Raw genomic sequence first — 22,424 nt, forward strand, 5'->3', positions numbered from 1 at the left:
ACAACTTGCTTTATGGGTAAAGAACTACAATTTTAAATTGTAATTTAAAGTGTCTTTCCTAAAGCCAAAATGTGCTAATCCATCATTTTACACACACACACACACACACACACACTCACACCACTTACGGCTTTATTGAGTTCTAGTTGAACTTTAGCATGCATAATGGACTAGATGAATTGAACAAGTGACATATTCTGTGTTTCTGTTCATGCAAAGTCTTTTACTCTAAGGCAAAATTTGTCTCAAGCGTGTGAAGTTTCTACTTAGTTCTTTCCAAAATTCTATTTTGTTGGTTATGGCCTAATCTTTTTTACTTGGAGTTGTTTTCAAGGGAAGAATATGCCCCCTTGAATACAAAGTCATGTGTTAAGAAAAATACAAAGTCTCTTCTTTGGGGATAAGGAAGCAAACAAACAAAATGATGGGACATTGTAATAGCAAATATATTTTCAATTAGAACATTGGAAGAAAAATTATCATGTTCACAGATAGACACCAAGTTCAAGAATCTAAGTTCAACCATGTTTTTTCAGCCATCTTGATATTTGAATGGGTAGCCAGCATTAAACAATTTGCTCAGACTGTGATATGATCTTTAGATCAGGATATCACAAATACCACAAGTCATCTGAAAGGTTGCCCCTAAATCTGCATTTTGCCCAAGATCCCTTTCCAGCTCTAATATCATCTGGTTTTATGGAAAAAAAAGGGGGGGACATTTGAGCTTCTAGAGAGTAGGAGCTATCATTTTGTATTTCACAAGGCCAAGGGATAAGTTTCAATGTATTTCATTTTAATTCATTACAATGTATTGGTACTTACTAAAATAGGAAGCTTATATAAGAAGAGCAATGAAAACATTGTGGAAAAGCTTGGCTTCATTTATTTGATATGGCTTAGTATCTGTATAAGCAAAAGAATTAGAAGAATTCTCTAGATTACTTATATAATCTTCAAAGTTGAAGAAGGAAAATGAGAAGGCAATGTTGTAGAAATTCTTCAGAGATTTACACTAGTCTACAATCTGTAAAGGCCTGAGAAGTTTAACTATATTCACAGTATTTCCACATGAAGTCATGGCAACAAATTAGCATTCATAATAATAGCATCGTGCCTCCTAGAACTCTCCAAAGAGTCCACTGAAGTTCTTTTTTTTTTTTTTTTTTAAAAAATACAGTTTTTTTTTAAAGATTTTATTTTTTCCTTTTTCTCCCCAAAGCCCCCCAGTACATAGTTGTGTATTCTTCCTTGTGGGTTCTTCTAGTTGTGGCATGTGGGACGCTGCCTCAGCGTGGTCTGATGAGCAGTGCCATGTCCGCGCCCAGGATTCGAACTAACGAAACACTGGGCCGCCTGCAGCAGAGCGCGCGAACTTAACCACTCGGCCACGGGGCCAGCCCCCCACTGAAGTTCTTTTAGAAGAGATTTGTAAAGTCATCCGTGAGAGATTCCAGGCAAGTCCACACACCTATACCATTGTACTGTCAATCAGGGCAAAGCACAGTTCAGTCTTTCATCTAAAACTGAATGAGATGGAGTGGTACATAGTCTCTCCACTTATTTCAAGAAGCTGAGTGCTTCCTTTCACTCTGCATTTGTAAGGAGTGAAGAATCAGGATGGCCTCATTGTCTCAATTTTAGTTACAATCAATCACATTCCTACATACTACATGGTTGACATCAATACTTTCACATACATTGTTTCATCTGATTCTCACAGAAATGCTATGGGATTGAGAAGGTCGATATTATTATCCCTGGTTTTGTCCATTAGGATCTACTTCCCCATTTGATGCACTAGTTTGAAAATGTTGCTGAACTCTCCCAACAGTGACAAACACTCAGTGGAAACATGAAATGTTCAGTCAAACTGGTTATTTGACATCGTATAGACCACTATTTCCCAATCTGCAAGTGCATCATGGCATTTGCTGTATCAGGAAGACGCCCTATGTGTGTGTCACAGTGCTTGGTTTCCTCATTTCCACAGGCCTCCTGTCTCTCCTCTCTCTAGCGTCTAACCGCAACCATATCTCATTCTTCAGCCTGACGTCACACACAAAAGTCCAGAAGTTCCTAATCGATAAGAAGTCCTCAGGAGCAGAGGGAGCTCATCTAACTAGGTAAGATCAAGATTTATCACAAACTGGAAGCAGGTTTGGAGTTGTAGTCAGGTATAGGGCTCCACAGTAAGAATGTCTGCGTTCCTGTCCTAGCTCTGTCACCTGTTGGCTCTGTAGCCTTGGGCAGATCTTAAATCTCTCTAAGTCCTTGTTTTTTTCATTGATAAGATGAGGATAATAGTACCTACCTCATGGAGTTTCTCTGAGGTTTAAATAACACACGCGAATCATTTAGAACAGTGCCTTGTACAAGCTAAGTACTCAATAGATATTAGCTATTACTAGTTTCAAAAACCTTTTAAATTATATACCATTTATAGATATAAAATCATCTTTCGGCCAGTTGGCAAATGTATGGAAAGCTATTTAACTTAAAGGTAGATTCTGAGTTTCAGAAGTCAGTCACTAACTTGTTAGGGTAAAGGTTCTCTGATATTACTCTCTTGCCAATAGATTAACAAAACTAGTGAAAGAGCTTGCACTGCACCTCATGCTTTATATATCACTTAATCCTCCCTACAACCCTATAAGGTAAGCTACCTATTATTTTTATTTTACCAAAACGGAAACCAAGAGACAAAGCTACTAAATAACTTGTCCAAGGTCAGAAATCTTTGTGGTGAGTCTGGACTTCAAACTCAGGCCACTGGATGGCAGCGCTCATGTGATGAGCTCTCCACACTGTGATGACGTTGGCCTGTCTTAGAAGAGATGTGCTTTTAAATCATGCAAAGAAGAGAGATTGTACATTTAAATGTGCTAAATTTGCCTTTGGGTATCCACAAGAGAAATAACCACATCGCCAAACACTGATCGAAAGCTTGCGTATTTGGTTGGAGCTTCATTGTTCACTGTTCTTGTTTGTTTGGGGGGATGCTGGGCTAGACTAGAGGAAAACTCTACTTCTAGCTTTTGCCATGGTATGGAAACTTGTCCTCTCAATGTTTAGGTATTTTGGCAACTCACAGGTGAGCAAAGATTTAAAATAATTTTAAAACTTTGGTTAAAATAAGACAAAAAATGAGCTTCCATGCTAGATTAAATTAATTTCATTTTAAGAACTAGACTATGTCAAGGCAGTTTCTATGGGAAAAAATAGATTAATAGTGCTCATAGTCAGCTCACTGTATTGACTCCTTTCCACATTCTCAGCTTTTTAAGGGTGTCAGTCAAGTTTTTATTAGGGCACTAATTTCATTTCATTAATCAACTGTGATGTATAAAATTAAGCTTTGACTATTAAATCTTTTATGTCAGGCATTCTCATGATGTGGCTGTTTTTAGCAACAACCTGTTTGATTTATGGAACGTTAAATGCTGGTGGATTCTTTAATTTGGAAAATGAAGTGAATCCTGAAGTGTGGATGAATATTGTAAGTCATGGAAAATTCCAAAGAACATCAAAAAAGCAGATTATGAGGATCTCACTGGGTTGTGAGATTATTAAACATCCTGTTATAGCAGAAAATCTCTGATAAGAAAGCAGATAAAACTTAGGTGATTTTTAATATTTCCCCAAGAGTCAAGCTAGGTAGATCTGCTCTTTTGGCTGAATTAATAATACTTTCTAGAAATGAAAAGCAGAATTGTATTTTTTATAGACAACCACTTCTTTTGAATTTGTTTTTTAAGAATATTAAGAATTTATATCTTACACAAACTGGATGATATATATGATTGCCCTCTACCAGACTATGGTTTTATTATCTTCAAACCAAGAGGGGTCTCAAAAGACAATTAACTTGAGAAGAGAATTTTGTCAGAAGAGTGGATCAATGCTAAATATTATCTCCACTCACCATGCCCCCAAATTTGCCAATAGCAGACATTTTCTAATATTCTACTTATTTTTTTTAATCAAGACTTTATGTAGTAAATTAATTTTACAGTTACCTGGGGCTACAGATTTCAGATAATTCACCCCAAAAAGCACATGCCAGATGCTTTGTTCTAGTTCTTTTTGATAACCTTTAGAGAAGATGTTTACTTAATGCCTGTATTTTCACTGGGCAGAGTGAAATCATCACCTATAATGGCTACCCCAGTGAGGAGTATGAAGTCACCACTCAAGATGGGTACATACTCAGTGTCAACAGAATTCCCTATGGGCGAAGAGATACTAAGAGCACAGGTACAAGATGTGTCTCTCCTGAGAAGGAAGACTGCATGTAACTGAAATTACTGCTGGCTATTCACTAAGAGTGACTGATTTATCAAAATTGGTTTCAATTTCAGATTAGTCTTCAAATGGTTAATAGGAAGTCTCATTCTTTTCTAATTCTCTGAAGACAGGCAAGAATCTAAAAATACAAAGGGCAAGACTGATCTTGTTGGCTGCAACCAGATTTGCCTGTTAGTTTGTACCTGCAAAGGCAGAGCCTACCTCTCCTTAGCTCATTACTCGTCTCTCATGTGGCAAATTGCTGTATCTCGGGAAAGTGGATTTACTCACGGTTACAAGGAGATTTGCTGGGTTGTATGAATTGGCTGTGGAGTACCCCAAAAGAATTTTTCCTGCCCCTACTAGAATCAATAGGCTTTGCTCTGTAGGATAAAATACCAAATTAAATGGCAGTGGCATTTCCAAAACTTTCTCCAGGAAAGAAAACTTTAACATTCATCTATACTTTGACCTGAGGGACAGACAGTTTGTGGAATAAAAGAGCATGGTGTTAAGAAGACCTGAATCCTAGAATGACGAGGCAGCTTGCAAAAGCAGAGGAATTGCACTCTTTAAAAGAGGAAATGTAACTGCAAAGCCTCTGAGGACAGAGAGAGGAGTACACAAAACATCTGGAAAGGCTTGGTGGCAAATCCTTTACCATGTTCATTCTGCTCTGTCTCTCCCTCCATCCACATTGAAAAGGAGTTAAAATCATGGTGTTCCACGTTTTCTTCCTCTAAGGAAGCAATCTGTAATTTAGAGTTTTGAAATGAAACATGAAAAAATGGGAGTGGGACATGGATAAGATTACCTGACTGAATTTCAGATATACAACATGTGAGTTTTTCAGTTAAGTCCCACTTTAGAATATACTTATATGAAAAAATTATTCATTGTTTATCTAAAATTCAAATTTAACAGCGCATCCTGCATCTTTTGGTTAGTCTTTGTTTTCATTTTTTGCTAAATCTGGCATCACCAAGCATGGGGAAGAAGAGGCTATGAAATATAAAATAATAATTTTAAAGGAAAGGTTTTTCTTAAGGAGGGAGAATTTTGAGAAGATTTGGAATTAAAAAAACATTTATTAGGTGTATTGTTTTAAAAGCTTTACATTAATTTAAATCAGTTAAACCTCCAAACAACCCTAGGAGGTCAGTACTATTAGTAGTTATCTTTTTACAGATGATGAAACTGAGGCAAAACAGATTATGTAACACGCATGAAGTCACACAGATAGCAAGTGACAAAACCAGAAATCAAACCCAGGCAGCCTGAGTCCAGAGCCTGAATTCTGAACTGTTAAATTATAATGTCTTTTCTGACCCTTCCACCCTGGTTCTCCTGAGCTCCCTGAATACTCTCTCCCTTGGGAATTTGAGAGTTGGCAGAGGGCTGTGGAGCTGAGTTTACTATTATAGTTTTCAAATGCTCTCCAATAGACAGAGGCTGGGGATTTGGTAAGAAGCTTGGGGAGGAACTGCTCATCATCTGTTTACACTCACCGCCTCTTCCTCCCTGGAAGAGGCATAGGATTCCGTTGAACATGATCACTTCCGTGTCTTTGCAAGCCAAATCCAGGAGATATGTAAATATGAATACATAGAGCAGAAAAGTTACAAGCACACACTTTATCACGAAACAGGACTGGGCTTGAGTCCTGGCTATGTACCTTGGTAGCTGGATGACCCCTCAGGAAAGTTACTTAACTACCTTAAGGCTAGGTGTCCACCTCTGTAAAGTGGGGAACCTCAAAACTGTATCTACTTCATAGAGTTATTGTAAGAATTTAATAAGCTCATGCATGTCAATCAGTCAGCAAAACATCAGATAGAAAGTGTATGCTCAAGAAACTTCTGCAATTATAATGCTCTACACTAATGACAGGGGGCAAAGTGAATGCTGTTTTTGCTTTTTGCTTTTCCCGGTGGTGTGTGTGAGTGTGTTTCTGTCATGTTCCTGAGATGCTCTATTTATCAGAAATTATTCTCTTGCTCTCTCTCTCCCTCTCTTTCTCTCTCCCTTCCTCCCTCCCTCCAGGTCCCCGGCCAGTCGTGTGCATGCAGCATGCCCTGTTTGCAGACAGTGCCTCCTGGCTTGAGAATTATGCCAATGGCAGCCTTGGGTTCCTTCTAGCAGATGCAGGTTATGATGTATGGATGGGAAACAGTCGAGGGAACACTTGGTCAAGAAGACACAAAACACTCTCAGTGACCGAAGAGGAATTCTGGGCCTTTAGGTAAACTGTATCTAAGAGAATTCATGAGGAAAGTTGGAGACAATTTCTTTACATATAATGGTGTGGGTGATATTAATAATAATGTATGATACTTGGAGTCACACAGCTCCTTGTAGTTGCTACTAACTTCTAAAAGGGGAGAAATAGCAAGAAGCTTTGATTTGAACTGATTCTCCCAGAGGCAAATTATATCATTTTAACATATATCTTGTTAAATCTTATTAAATTTTAACATATAATTCTATCCAATGTTATACATTATAAGTATGTCCCAAGGGATATCTCAGGAAATTCCTGTGACGAATGCATGCCTACTATAACAGTGCCTGCTATATGCACTGTTCCAGGTCCTGAGCATGCAAGAGTGAACTAAGTCCCTGCTCTCATGAAGCTTATATTCATTCTAATGATGCTATTACATGTATTTTACTTCGAGCACTGTGGCTGAGACGGTATACAATGCCATTTGCAAAAAAAACCTCTACTGTGAGCTCTTTAAAAGCTTGGTAGTGAGCTGTGGAGTGGATCTTTTTATACGCTGACTGCTTCTTTTAGTGAATGTGCTTTCAGCCATCACCAGAAGACTGACTGATGCCCACAATGGACATCCTTCCTCAGGCCTAAGCTCCCTGTAGGTTTGCAAGCCTGTTGCCAGAACAGAACCATATTCAAGAAATATTCAGTACCCACTGACAAGTTGAGAGGAAAGGAAGAATAGAATAGATTGTTAGGGTCAGAGCTTTTTTGGCAGGGGCAGGCATCAGGAAATATTTTGTGTCATCGATCCTTGGCTGGGGTCTTGAAGCTTGTTTACTTTAAGGCATCACAACAATTGTCTTATACTTAGGAGTACCAGTCTAGAGATTTCCTGGCATGTTCTTTTTTTTCACCTTGAATACAGTTTTCCTTATTATTTTTTACTGAGGTGATGATAGTTTACAACTTTGTGAGATTTCAGTTGTACATTTTTATTTGTTGGTCATCTTATAAGTGCACTCCTTCACCCCTTATGCCCATCCTCCAACCCTCTTCCCCCTGGTGACCACTGAACTGTTCTCTTTGTCCGTGTGTTTATCTTCCACATCTGAGTGAAATCATAAGGTGTTTGTCTTTCTCTGTCTGGCTTATTTCCCTTAACATACTACCCTCGAGGTCCACCCATGTTGCTGTGAATGGGAGGATTTAGTCTTTTTTTATGGCTGAGTAGTGTCCCATTGTGTACATACACTACATCTTCTTTATCCAATCATCAGTTGATGGGCACTTGGGTTGCTTCCATGTCTTGGGTATTGTGAACACTGCTGCAGTGAACGTAGGGGTGCACAAGTCTCTTTGAATCGTTGATTTCAAGTTCTTTGGATAAATCCCCAGTAATGGGATAGCTGGGTCATATGGTATTTCTATTTTTAATTTTTTGAGAAATCTCCATACTGTTTTCCATAGTGGCTGCACCAGGTTTATTCCTATCAGCAGTGAATGAAGGTTCCTTTTTCTCCACATCCTCTCCAACATTTGTTCTTTTCTGTCTTGGTGATTATAGCTATTCTAACAGATGTAAGGTGATATCTTAGTGTAGTTTTGATTCGCATTTCCGTGATGATTAGTGATGTTGAATATATTTTCGTGTGCCTGTTGGCCATCTGTACATCTTCTTTGGAGAAATGTCTGTGAATGGGCAGAAATATCCTCTGCCTACTTTTTGATCCAGTAGTTTGCTTTTTTGTAGCTCACTTGTGTGAGTTCTTTATATATTATGGAGATTAACCCTTTGTCAGATATGTGCTTTGCAAATATTTTCACATAAACTGCAACTCAGTTGATGGGCTCTCTTTCCATTTTGATCCTGGTTTCCTTTGTCTTGCAGAAGCTCCTTAGTCTGATGAAGTCCCACTTGTTTGTTTTTTCTTTTGTTTCCCTTGTCTGAGTAGACATGGTATTCGAAAATGTCCTTTAAGACTGATGTCAAAGAGTGTACTACCTATATTTTCTTCCAGAAGTTTTATTGTTTCAGGTCTTACCTTCAAGACTTGGATCCATTTTGAGTTTATTTTTGTGTATGCCAAAAGACAATTATGTGCTTTCATTCTTTTGCATGTGGCTGTCCAGTTTTACCAACACCATTTATTGAAGAGACTTTTGTTTCTCCATTGTATGTTCTCAGCACCTTTGTCAAAGATTAGCTCTCCATAGATGTGTGGTTTTATTTCTGGGCTTTCAGTTCTGTACTATTGATCTGCGTGCCTGTTTTTGTACCAGTACCATGCTGATTTGATCACTATAGCTTTGAAGTATATGTTGAAGTCAGGGATAGTGATGCCTCCAGCTTTGTTCATGTTTCCCAGGATTGCTTTAGCTATTCAAGGTCTCCTGTTGCCCCATATGAATTTTAGGATTCTTTGTTCTATTTCCGTGAAGAATGTCACTGGGGTTCTGATTGGGATTGCATTGAATCTGTAGATTGCTTTAGATAGTATGGACATTTTAATTATGTTTATTCTTCCAATCCATGTACATGAAATATCTTTGCATTTTTTTAGGTCTTCATTGATTTCTTTCAGTAACGTCTTATAGTTTTCATTGTATAGGTCTTTTACCTCCTTGGTTAAATTTATTCCTAGATATTTTATTATTTTTGTTGCAGTTGTAAATAGGATTGTATTCTTGAGTTCTCTTTTTGTTGGTTCGTTATTAGAGCATGAAAATGCAAGTGATTTTTGTAAGTTGATTTTGTACCCTGCAACTTTCCTGTAGTTGTTGATTATTTCTAATAGTTTTCCAGTGGATTCTTTAGGGTTTTCTATATTTAAAATCACGTCATCTGCAAACAGGGAGTTTCACTTCTTCATTGCCTATTTGGATTCCTTTTATTTCTTTTTCTTGCCTAATTGCTCAGCGAAACTTCCAGTATTGTGTTGAATAAGAGTGGCAAGAGTGGTACCCTTGTCTTGTTCCTGTTATCAGAGGGATGGCTTTCAGTTTTTCCCCATTGAGTATGATGTTGGCTGTGGGTTTGTCATATATGGCCTTTATCATGTTGAGGTACTTTCCTTCTATCCTCATTTTATTGAGAGTTTTTATTGTAAATGGATGTTGGATCTTGTCAAATGCTTTCTCTGCATCTATTGAGATTATGATGTGGTTTTTGTTCTTTATTTTGTTAATGTTGTGTATTACATTGATTGATTTGCACATGTTGAACACTTGGTATAAATCCCACTTGATCATGGTGTATGATCTTTTTAATGTATTACTGCATTCAGTTTGCCAATATTTTGTTGAGGATTTTTGCATCTATGTTCATCGGCAATATTGGCCTGTAATGTTTCTTCTTTGTTTTGTCCTTGTCTGGCTTTGGTATCACGGTGATTTTGGCCTCTTAGAATGTGTTAGGAAGTGTTCCATTCCTCAATTTGCTGGAATAGTTGGGAAGGATAGGGAATAAATCTTTTTTGAATGTTTGGTATAATTCTCCAGAGAAGCTGTCTGGTCCTGGACTTTTATTTGTCGGGATGTTTTGGATTACTGTTTTAATCTCTTTACTTGTGATTGGTCTTTTCAGATTCTCTATTTCTTTTTGATTCAGCTTTGGGAGGTTATAAGAGTCTTAGAATTAATCCATTTCTTCTAGATTGTCCCATTTGTTGGCATATAGCTTTTCATAGTATTCCATTATAATCTTTTGCATTTCTGTATTATTTGTTGTAATTTTCCTCTTTCATTTCTAATTTTATTTATTTGAGCTTTCTCTCTTTTTTTCTTGTGAGTCTGGCTAAGGATTTGCCAATTTTGTTTATCTTCTCAAAGAATCAGCTCTTTGTTTCATTGATCCTTTCTACTGTCTCTTTTTGTTTCAATTTCATTTATTTCTGCTCTGATTTTTATTATTTCCCTCCTTCTTCTGATTTTTGACTTTGTTTGTTCTTTTTCTAATTTTGTTAGGTGTGGTTTGAGATTTCTTGTTTGAGATTTTTCTTATTTGTTAAGGTTAGCCAGTATTGCAATGAATTTTCCTCTTAGGGCCACTTTTGCTGCATCCCATATGAGTCAATATGCTGTGTTTTCATTTTTACTTGCCTCCAGATATTTTTTTATTTCTCTTTTAATTTCTTCAATGATGCATGTGTTGTTCATTAACATGTTGTTTAGTCTCCACATATTTGTCCTTTTATCAGCTTTTTTCTTGTAGTTAATTTCTAGTTTCATAGCATTATGGTCAGAAAAGTTGCTTGATGTTATTTCAATATTCTTAAATTTATTGAGGCGTATAGTCTATCCTTGAGAATATTCTATGTGCAGTTGAGAAGAATGTATATTCTGCTGTTTTGTATGGAGTGTTCTACATATATCTATTAAGTCCATCTGGTGTGGTTTTGCATTTAATTCCACTGTTTCCTGTCTGGATGATCTATCCATTGATGTAAGTGGAGTGTTGAGGTCCCCTACTATTATTGTGTTGTTGTTAATATCTCCTTTGAGGTGCATTAATAGTTGCTTTCTGTACTTTGGTGCTCCTGTGTTGGGTGCATACGTGTTTATAAGTGTTATGTCTTCTTGGTGGAGAGTCCCTTTTATTATTATATACTGCCATTTTATGTTCCTCTTTACCATTTTTATCTTGAAGTCTACTTTGTCTGATGCCAAGTATAGTAACACCTCCTTTCTTTTACTTGCCATTAGCTTGGAGTATTGTCTTCCATCCCTTCACTCTGAGCCTGTGTTTGTCATTGGAGCTGAGATGTGTTTCCTGGAGGCAGTATATTGTTGGGTCTTGTTTTTTAATCCATCCCATCTCTCTGTGTCTTTTGTTTGGAGAATTCATTCCATTTACATTTAGAGTGATTACTCTAATGAGGGCATAATGCTGCCATTTCCTTCCTCATTTTCTGGTTCTTCTGCATTTCCTTTGTTTCTCAACTCATGTATTTTGGACTACCAATTCAATTAGGTAGTTTTCTATGCTGGCTTTCTTAGTTTTCTCCTTACTTATTATTTGTATCTCTTCTAATTATATGTTTAGTGGTTACCATGATGTTTGTATGAAAGATGTCATAGATGAGATAGTCTATTTTCTGATAACCTCTTGTTCCTTAGAGTAAGCTGATTCCATCCCTTTCCCCTTCCCCTTCTAAGTTGTTTTTGTCACATATTTTTCCATCTTGTGTTGTGAGTTTGAGGTTAAAATGATTATATTTATTTTTGGTGTTTTCTGTCCTTTTATCTTTAATGTTATAATTAAGTATTTGCTAACCTGTTCTGATGAATAACTACAATATTCTGATTTTGTCTACCTATTTATCTTCTTACTCAGGGTTTTGTAACCTGTTTATTTTTTCTTTTGGGTAAGAGGGCCTTCTTGAGGATTTCTTTGAGAGGCGGTGGCCTTGAGGCGATGACCTCCCTTAGCTTTTGTTTATCTGGGAAGGTTTTTATTTCTCCATCATATTTGAAGTATATTTTCTCTGGATAAAGTATTCTTGGCTGAAAGTTTTTGTCTTTTAGGTTTTGAATATATCATTCCACTCTGTCCTAGCCTATAAGGTTTCTGCTGAGAAATCTCCTGAAAGCCTGATAGAGGTTCCTTTGTAAGTTATTTTCTTTTGCCTTGCTGCCCTTAATATTTTTTCTTTGTTGTTGACTTTTGCCAGTTTCACTAGTATATGCCTCACAGTAGGTCTTTTTACATTGGTATATTAGGCTACCTATTGGCTTCTTTCACTTGTATTTCTAGCTCCTTCCCCAGGTTTTAGAAGTTCTCAGCTATTATTTCTTTGAATAGGCTTTCTTCTCCCTTGTCCTTCTCTTCTCCCTCTTGAAGACATATAATCCTTATACTGCATTTCCTAATTGACTTGGATATTTCTTGGAAAATGTCTTCACTTCTTTTTAGTCTTAGTTCTCTCTCTTCCTCCATCTAAAGCATTTCTACATTTTTGTCCTCAATATTGCTGAAACGTTCCTCAATAATATCAGCTCTATTGTTCAGGGAATCCATATTCTTCTTTATCTCACCCACTGTGTTTTTCATCTCCAATATTTCTGGTTGGTTCTTCTTTATAGTTTCAATCTCTTTTGTGAAGAAGTTCCTGAATTCATTGAACTGTCTATCTGCATTTTATTGTAACACATTGAGTTTTTTAATAGCTATTTTGACTTCTCTGTCATTTAGATTATAGATTTCTGTGCATTCAGGATTGATTTCTGGGTACTTGTCATTTTCCTTCTGGGCTGGAGACTTAATATATTTTTTAATACTGCTTTATGGTGTGTATTTGTGCTTCCACATAGTAGTAGTATTTGATTGCCACTTCCTGCTGCCACTGGGTGAGGCTCAAGAGCTGCATATTCTGAGCCCACCATGATCTTCAGCTAAGCTCCCAGGCACTGCTTTTACAGGCCTGCTGAACTGAGGTGCCAGGTGGAGGGGCTGTGCACTTTCTTTCTCCTGCACTATCTTGGGGGCTTCTCCCTCTGCCCTCACTATCTGCTCTCCTGGGGTATTAGTTTGATGAAGACACCTCCATGATAGCTAGTCGCATCTCTGTGGTGCTTTTCTTTGGGCTGTGAGGGACCTTGGAAAGTGACGGCTTTCCCACCGAGGGCTGCCTCCTCTCCCTTTCCTCTCAGAACCATGTGAAGTCCCTGGGTCACTGCCCTTTGGGAGGAAGAAAAGATTCCTCTTACCTTGTTCCACTTCCTCAGGGGGGCTCTAGCACCTCCATCTTCACACGTATGGCTGCATGGGTCTCTCAGACGTCTTTTATGTAGTGTCCTTTGTTGGAAAGTGAATGTCGTTTTCACTGTATCTTAGATGGGAGAGCTTAAGGGGAGAGCTCATTCTGCAATGATACTGATGTCACTCCCCTCCTCATATGTTCTTTTAATAAACAGGTCTCTAGTTTATGGGGTACCCTTACTCAACTATATGTTATGTAGGCCTTTTTGTTGTCTTATATTAATGCTGGCTGAACTGGTACTATAGGATTTTGGTATATATTGACTACGTCTCTACATGGATAGAACTATTAATAGTAGCAACATATGATTGAGCTCCTACTAGCAGCCAGAGTCATTCCTTTAATATCATCCAACCCCTATAGAAGCCCTGCTTTATACCAGGCACTATCATGTTCATTCCACATGATAAGAAAACTTAACTCAGAGCATGTAAATAAATTAAAGTTACTCAGCTAGTACATGGTATAATCATGATTTATAACCAGTTCTGTGTCCAAAGCTGGGTATTAAATGGTCCTAATAGTCTTGAAGTAGCCTGAGGGAGTCTGAAGTAGAGGTGTGCAAACTACATGGGGAAAGGACAGTGAAAGAAACACAAGGGAAAGGAATGAAGAGGAGGAATGATAAGACTGAAATTCAGGTAGGATACACAAGTCTTGAAATAATTCCTGTTACTAGAAAGTAACACATATAAAGGCAGCAAACAAAAGTCACAATAGCCTACATGTAATTGGACAAATAATGAAATATACACCAAATAAATGGACAGCAGAGAATTCTATGTATAAAAAATAAGTGAGCAAATGCTTTGAGTTTTAAATTTAGTTGCAAGTGTTTATAAGCCCCTGTTTTATTTTTCAGTTTTGATGAAATGGCCAGATATGATCTCCCAGCAGTAATAGACTTCATCATAAGTAAAACTGGTCAGGAGAAGTTGTATTTCATTGGACATTCACTTGGAACTACAATAGGTATGCTTACAAGAGTCAACACTTTACAAGAGTCAGAGTCTTGCAAGAGTTCACCTTTAAATTGGGGCAGAGGAACTGTCATTTATAATTCCCTTAATTCTCTATCCCATGCTGGGCATATAACTCTAGTGCCCCAAGTGGCTGTGAACCTGAATGCAAGAGACTGTCGGTATGTACTGCAAATCTTTCCTTCAATTCTGGTCACAACAGTACATTTGTGATGGTGATGTAATTTCCCAGGAATAACATGTTTCCCCAAATCCAAAGAAGTATTTCCAAAAAGTAAGTTTCTAGATCCCCTCTGAACTAAAAAAGTAAAGCTTAATGCCATGAAACATCACTGAAGAATGCTAAGTATACATCAATCATACTTTCCTCACAACCTACAAAGGGATTTAAAAAGAAATAAAAGGGAGGACCATATATATATATTTGAACAAACTGAAAAGGTAAGATCACTTTTTTTTTGAGTTGAAACAGAAGAGCTTTCTCTAACATATAAACTGGTCTTATCTAGTTAGCATATGATTTAATATTTATGGAATAGTGATTAAATGTAAACACTACATAGAGAAATTTATTGTAAAAATCCAAGACCCTGCTCTTTGAAAATACACTTTTCAATGATTTCCTAGATCTTTTGGAAAGAAATCAATGATCTAGCTCCAAATAAAAATTTTAAGAAATCCGTACTATTAAAAATGTGAATTTGTTAGTGATCTTCCACTAAAATTTCTAATTTTTACAAAATTAAGTTATGTGAAATGCAATGTTTTAGCTTGGGTGAAACTGCACAAGAGATGCTAAATATTCTTACAGTAGTCTCATTATCACCACTATCATCAACAGCAAACAGGTATTTATCAGTGCCTTATACTGATAGGCAGCTTACAAGTTGGGAACAGGCAATGAGCACTGGAGACCATATTCTAAAAGAGTGTCAAAGAACTAAGCAGAGACTCCCCCCCAAAATTGCCACTAACAGGTAAACAATCATACTATCATAGCTAACACTTATTGAGTATTTATCATGTTTAGGGCCCTGTGTTCAGGACATTTCCCACAATATCTCTCTCTAAGCTTTGGAACAATTCTACCATTATTATTTCCATCTCATGGATGAGAAAACAGATGTTTAAAGAAATTAAGTGGATTGCTTAAGGTGTCTTAGCATGCAAGATACAGAAAGAAGATTCAAACCAGGTCAGTTTGATTTCACCAGTGGGGTGGTTGGGCACTGTGGAGAAACTGTAAGGAGGAGGAATGACTTGATCGAGGTCAAGAAATGTGAGTAAGACTTAGATATGCTCTTATATCCGATCTGTAAAGAAAACATAGAAAATTTGATCATCAGTGCTCTGTATTGCACTAGGGCATGAAATTTTCCAGTCAGCAACTATTTGCATTTTGGGCAGAGAAATTTTCCTTATGTGGAAAGGACCCAATCTTTGTATGGCATCTAGCAATTAAGGCCCTAGCCCACTAAATGACAACAGGGCTCCCTAGTCAGTATGATCACTAAAAAACTAATCTCCACACATTTCCAGACACCTTCTGGGGGGAGTATTATGTTAATACAAAGTCAGTTCTTTTTCTGGCCAAGACACTTTCAATGTTTCAACAAGAATTTCAGCAGAAAAAAAAAAAAAAACCCCTCTACTAAAGCTACACACACCTAAGCGCCCACACACACATACACACACACCCACAGTGGAGGGGGCCCAGGAAGGTACCTCAGGGAACCCAAACACACAGATACACCATACAGCCTTTCCTATGTGGTACTGATCTCCACCCTCATCCTCACAGGGCTAGAAATGGGTGCAATGCTGTTGCTAAAAGATCAGAAAAATTAGAGCAAATGGAGATACCTGGTTTTTACTGAGACCACAATGGACCAGGGGAAACCTCCTTCCCTCTTGGGAAGATTCTAGAGGGTTGGTAAGCATCCAGTGAAGCACTGGGAGCAATGAAATCTCTTTCCATTATGAGAAAGAAAAATTGTGGAATAACTGGTTGATACTGCAGAAAGAACTGATTGGCTCACCTCCCGTGAACTGGTTATTTACTTCCGGAGGCTCTTTGACTGATTCTGGCATCTCAGAGTTGGGGGTAAAATGACAACATTGCCAGCATTAACCCGTGCTTGAGAAGTGAGGTTGCCCACAATTCAATGAGCAGTAGTTGATTCAGTAGCTTATCCCTCACTTTCCGCAACCAAGTTAAATTGTCCAGAATAAGAGAAAAATGGAGACTTGAGAGTAGAGAGGACTGAAGACTGACCATCTTTGCAGAATAACTCAGAAGAGTTTCCCAATTCATCCCCTAGATCATTGCAATAGAAGGATAAAAATTACAGCAGAGTCCCACTTCTGTTAGTAGAAATATTGCATGAGTGTTTCTAATTTTCACAAGATTGTCTTGTTTCCTGTTCTCTCAGGGTTTGTAGCCTTTTCCACCATGCCTGAACTGGCACAAAGAATCAAAATGAATTTTGCCTTGGGTCCTGTTGTCTCTTTGAAATATCCCACGAGCATTTTTACCAGCTTTTTTCTACTTCCAAATTCCATAATCAAGGTAGGCTCCTCCTTTCACCAAAATGTATCTGAGGATCTCACTTTGGATCATAGAACCTTATTATTTTAAAATTTATTGTGAAGTAAAAGTAGGAAATTTAGATGAAATCTGTAGAATCCAGATTCTGCGACCATGTGTTTGCATGTGTGTTTGTCTGTGTGTGTGTACGACATTGTCTACAGTTCCCATATACAATTTCTACACTCATTCATTCACAAAGTTGAGTATATATCAGAATCTCTAGCTGTGCTAAGCTCTGTGTCTGTATAGGGTCTACTCACAAGCTTTCTTGTTCCACCGGGAAGGTCAATGAAATTACAATGCCCACATAGAAGACATTTTTCAAGTTACATATGATCACTGACGTCCCTGATTTTGATGTTAGATAAGCCTGAATAATATACCCCTTCCCGTGTGGGAGCTTGTTCTAATGTATTGAAGCTAAGATTCCAAATCCAGGTGTCTTACAGCTCAATTATTCATTCAAATATTTATTGATTATTTTACAAGGGTTGGAAAAGTAATTTGATTGCCAATTGTGGGTTGGGGATTTTATCCAATAAAAAGATATTTTTTTTCTCTTTGCTTTGTGTTTCTCTAAAAAAGTCACTGCCACAATGAACATAGTATTTTACCAAGACTGCCCTTTAAATTTGGGGTGAAAGATAAAATGAATTTTGGTCATAATGAGCCACAACTAGAAGGACCTGCAACTGAGATAGTCAACTATGTACCAGGGGGGATGGGGGAGATAAAGCAGAAAAAAAATGAAGTTTGGCAAAAATGAAGTCAAGGAGATCCCAGTCACCTACTGTGATTAGAGTATCACAGTAATTCATATGCAAGATGAGGCCCTGGTTTGGTGTGGAGTGGTGGGAATGGAAATAAATATTTGTGAGCTAACACAGGAAGAATTTCTATAGGGCCCAGTGATCAGTTTGATTCTAGTTTTATTGTATTGTTTACTGTAAATTCAAGTGATGTAACTTCCCTTTTTCATGGTTGATAGTCTTATTTCAAGGTGTTTGATGTCAGTTAGTTTTGGATGTGTTCTGCATTTGGGCAAAGATGAGCAGACAAATTAGCTAAGTTAAACTCAGAGATGGACACATCTATCTCAAAATATACCAGTTTTGCATATGTATTGCTCTGCCTGCATAGGTCGGGTCTGAGGAAAACATTGGTCCTGGCTTATCTCATTTTTCTATCTCCTACTGTCAAATTTCCTGTCACTTGAAGCCCCTTTCCCAACCCTGCCCACCATTTCAAAACATCTGTCTTCCCCAGAAGCTCCAGGTCTCCTACCAGAGATTCCCCACCCAAACTTATTTTCCCAAGTCCTAGAAGTTTTAACCATTCTGCCTTCCATGACATCATAAATTTTTTTCTGTCCAGAGACACTCTCCCCTCAGTACACCATTCTCTACTTTTCAGCATAAGAGCTGGCTAATCTGGGACACTACTAGAAAGACAATGTGCACATGAATAATAGAGCAAACTCTGCTTTTGCTTCCTATTCAAGGCAATATTTGACCTTATGGAGAAACTGTTCCACCTTTCTTGCCAATTAATAAGAAATATTGGCAGTCAATTATTGGACAGAACATGGGGGAGCTTCATGATGAATTTGGGGTTGTGGGTCCTTACTGCAATCTCCCTGTAGACTATGTTTGATGGTAGAGATGGATTTATAAGTGGTAACTTTTCTTGAATTACTTGGCCAAAACAGCAAATACAAATACAAGTAGATCCCCAAGAATCCTCATTCCTGAGATAAAGGGAATGTCAAGGATTCAGAAAATAGTTCTTAAAAAGATAATTATTTTTTATTTTTACAGAGTTTTTTTGGTACCAAAGGTTTACTTCTAGGAGATAAGATAGGGAAGATATCTTCTACGAAAATTTGCAACAATAAAATATTATGGATGTTGTGTAGCGAATTTTTGTCCTTATGGGCTGGATCCAACAAGAAAAATATGAATATGGTATGTATATTGATTATGGGACCATTTGATGCTTTAAGAAATTCCAGTTTTCCTTTGATTAATTTTGATGCATCAATGACACTGCATAAATTCATGCGGTATTCTAAACTCTTAAAGGTGAAGATTTGCTATTCATAGAAGATTAGGTCGATAGACCATGAATGCAAGGATTGGGAAAGGGAATAGGCAGCTTCATCCTTCCATCCTGGTCAAATTTAGCAGAATAGATTCCACAATGCATAGCAGTTTCACATGTTCGTAATTAGCCACCACTTACTACAGTTATTTTGAATTTACAGTTAATACACTACATTAAAAAATAAAATCCTAGAAAGGATGAGAAGCACATATAAGCATTTAACTCATTTCATGTGTGCCTTCTCTTCTTGACCTCAGTTTGGCCTCAGATAAAACTCATCCCTTAAAAGGAAAATACAAGACAGAATGGAACGCAGGTGGAATCCTTTTCCTATGAGGAAGCAGCAGTCCTGTTTTATCAACTCTTTGTTTCCTCTTATTGAGAATTTGAGCAAGAGGATGAAGAAGAGGAGAAGGAGGAGTTTATACTTGTAGACTAGTGTGATTGAATAGTTGTCTCTGTCATATTCCAAATAGCAGCCAAAGAGACTATTGCAGTGAAGCTAGTCCCCAAAAAGCTTTTCTCCACCAGCCCATCCTACCCCTGTTCTTCAAGAGGATAAGTTGTATTAGACTGAAGACCATGAGGAAACATTGTTGAAAGCCTTAATCAAAAGTAAAGATTATTAATAATTCTCTTGATTAGTTTCATTATATGCCAAGACATAGAATTGTATTGTTTACATTCCAAGACATAGAATTGTATTACTATATCTATAATTTTTCATCTCTATAATGTTTACAAAGATTGAAGAACAGTGCATATGAAAGTGATTGGTTTTCAACTTTTATCTTGCAATATTTTATTTTGTCCTCACAAAAGCTTAGCAAGTTGGTAGTATGATTTTTAGTAGGTTCATTTAATAGATGAAAAAACAGAAACTCAGAGATGTTAAATAACTTTCCCCAAGTCACAAATCTTATAATTAACAAAGTTAGGTCCTGAAATTCAGGTTTTCTGATTTCTTGATCTGTGACAGTGCACATCCGTGCACACGCACTCACCACCCCAGCGCTTGCACTTAGCACCTTTCCTAGTTGCTTTGCTCCATCATGTCCATTGTTGCTTCTTCTACTTCAAGATAAGCAAATTATCCCACAGCTTCAGAGCTGGTGCAGGTTTGCTCTCAAGCAGCCCATACAACTTGTCACCCCATGGTTCATTCACATGGAAGTGTCTGATAGGAATTTATGATAATCTAGATGATTCTGTCCTGCCATTTTCAACATCCCAGTATTTGTTTACTAATTCTTAGCAAAATTTTTCTCTGCTTCTGAAAGGTATAGTTTATTTCATTGGATGACTATTGCTGTAACATGTGTTTTGTTTCCGTTCAGAGTCGAATGGATGTGTACATGTCACATGCTCCCACTGGATCCTCAGTACAGAATATCCTGCATATAAAACAGGTAGCATCTTTGTCATGGAAAACATTTCCAATGCTTCTTTTCGTTATATATGAAAGGACAGAGTTAACAGGCCTACTCTAAGAAGCTTAGAAGCCAGCATGATTTGATTTCCCTGAATTTTAAGAGAAAGGACAAGGTATGATGCAGACCAGGTGGGTGACATAAATGAATCCCATCTTAAATCAGAGTTTGTAAAATAGGCCCGGAGCTGAAACAAGAGGCAAACTGGGAAAGCCTCAAGAGAGCTGAGCCTTCCCAAGAGAGATTTGACTTCCTCTAACGAGTGTGGGTTTTCCATTAGCTCTTCCTTACAACCAAGGGAGACCATTGCTTTCCTCTCAGATGACCCTGCTTTTTATGGTGGCAAAAATGTATTTACATCCTTCTGGTGGTCCAGAAGCCTTATTGTCTTCCCAGTGTACAGTGTTTTTCTAAGATTTGCTATTAGCAATCATAATTCTTACTCTGACTATTCTTTTTTCTAAACAACATTCATTTCAGCTTTACCAATCTGATGAATTCAGAGCTTATGATTGGGGAAGTGAAGCCAAGAACATGCATCACTATAATCAGGTGAGCTACTCAGAATGACCTGAGAGGGGTGAATTTGAAAAATTATTATAAGAAATTATTTGAGAATGAAGAGAATCCTACCTGGCAATTAGTGGCATTCACACTGATGGATAGAGCTTTTCTAAAAAGTCTAATTTTAATCTATATTCATAGCCAAAAATGGAGAAATAAAAGAAGCATATACAATGGAAATTAAATAATTTGTAATCCTTCTACCCAGAGATAACTAGACACATCAATATTTTGTTGCATTTATTTCAATCTTCTGAGCATCATACTGCTTTTACACAACTTTTAATCTTGCTTTTTCATTTACAGTTATAACAAGACATAACTAATGGTCCCAAGGTGTTTTTAAACATACTTTTTAATGGCTGCATGACAATGAAAATTGTTTTATAAAAAATTTACAGAGAAAATGAATAGACGCTTCTTGATACCAACAGAAAAAATTAGGATTCCAAGATGAAAGTTAAGAGTATTATCTGCCCATGGAGAATTGATTCTTAAGGCATCTTTTTTCATCTAAGTTCACACACCAAAATCTGTAGACTCATTTAGACTTTCTGAACTTTTAATCAATCCTGTTGCCACCATTTCTTTTCTCAAAGTCAGGGGCTAGGCTTCTCAGAAATAAGTAAGCATACTAAATTAAAATTTTCCCGTGCTTTCCCAGACTGACATATTTAAGGCTATTTATTAGTGCAAACTTGGATCAACTAAGCTGTTTCTGAGCATCAAAACTGTCAATCCGAGCAGTCAATTTCTCAATAATGGGTGGAATTGTGAGAGAAAAGATGCTACTAGCCTTTAAGGCAGCTATAAGGGCTAGACTATGTGTATTTTTATTATTTTTAAAATAATCTTAATTAAGGTGTAACTTACATACAATAAATTTCCCTAATTTTATGTGACCAATTTAACGAGGTTTGACAAATACATTCATTCATGTAACCGCACCACATACAAGATTTAGAACATTTCCACTACCCTCATCTCCATTCCATTTCTCCTGCCCTTTAGACTGTGTATATTCACAAGTGCATGTATTTGCAAATACTTAGAAAAGGGCCAGAAAAAAAAATAAACAACAAATGTTAAAGTGGTTACCTTCAGAGAGGGGAAGAAAGGAAGAATAAAGTGGATAGATACTGAAGGAATAAAGGAGGCGAGGCTCCCATTTTGGATTTTACACACTTATATTTTCTTCCCTTTTTAACGTTTTTTTTTTTATTGAGTCATAATAGTTTATAACATTGCGAAATTTCAGTTTTACATTATTATATGTCAGTCACCATATAAATGTGCCCCTTCACCCCTCGTGCCCAGCCCCCAACAACTTCCCCCGGGGGAACCACTAAACTGTTCTCTTTGTCTGTGTGTTTGTTTATCTTCGACACATGAGTGAAGGCACGTGGTGTTAGTCTTTCTCTGCTTGGCTTATTTCATTTAACATAATACCCTCAAGGTTCATCCATGTTGATGTGAATGGGACAATTTTCTCTT

The 22,424-nt window shown here is 37.3% G+C and overlaps 1 protein-coding gene across 4 annotated transcripts in view; it reads left to right on the plus strand.

Moving 5' to 3' along the window:
- LIPN (lipase family member N) overlaps positions 1-22,424 on the plus strand; it is a 35,274-nt gene that overhangs the window by 4,346 nt on the left and 8,504 nt on the right. For 2 of the 4 annotated variants that reach the window (XM_046655421.1, XM_046655418.1), the window contains exons 3-11: positions 1,994-2,126; positions 3,384-3,499; positions 4,140-4,257; positions 6,331-6,529; positions 14,126-14,235; positions 16,676-16,812; positions 18,651-18,797; positions 20,274-20,345; positions 20,847-20,918. In XM_046655421.1, coding sequence (XP_046511377.1) covers positions 3,392-3,499; positions 4,140-4,257; positions 6,331-6,529; positions 14,126-14,235; positions 16,676-16,812; positions 18,651-18,797; positions 20,274-20,345; positions 20,847-20,918 — 963 coding nt within the window. In that variant the 5' untranslated portion in view covers positions 1,994-2,126; positions 3,384-3,391. The remainder of the gene's footprint in view (positions 1-1,993; positions 2,127-3,383; positions 3,500-4,139; positions 4,258-6,330; positions 6,530-14,125; positions 14,236-16,675; positions 16,813-18,650; positions 18,798-20,273; positions 20,346-20,846; positions 20,919-22,424) is intronic. The other 2 variants (XM_046655419.1, XM_046655420.1) reach the window with 2 other exon arrangements.

Source organism: Equus quagga, chromosome 2 (assembly GCF_021613505.1).
Source record: "Equus quagga isolate Etosha38 chromosome 2, UCLA_HA_Equagga_1.0, whole genome shotgun sequence".
Lineage (NCBI taxonomy): Eukaryota > Metazoa > Chordata > Mammalia > Perissodactyla > Equidae > Equus > Equus quagga.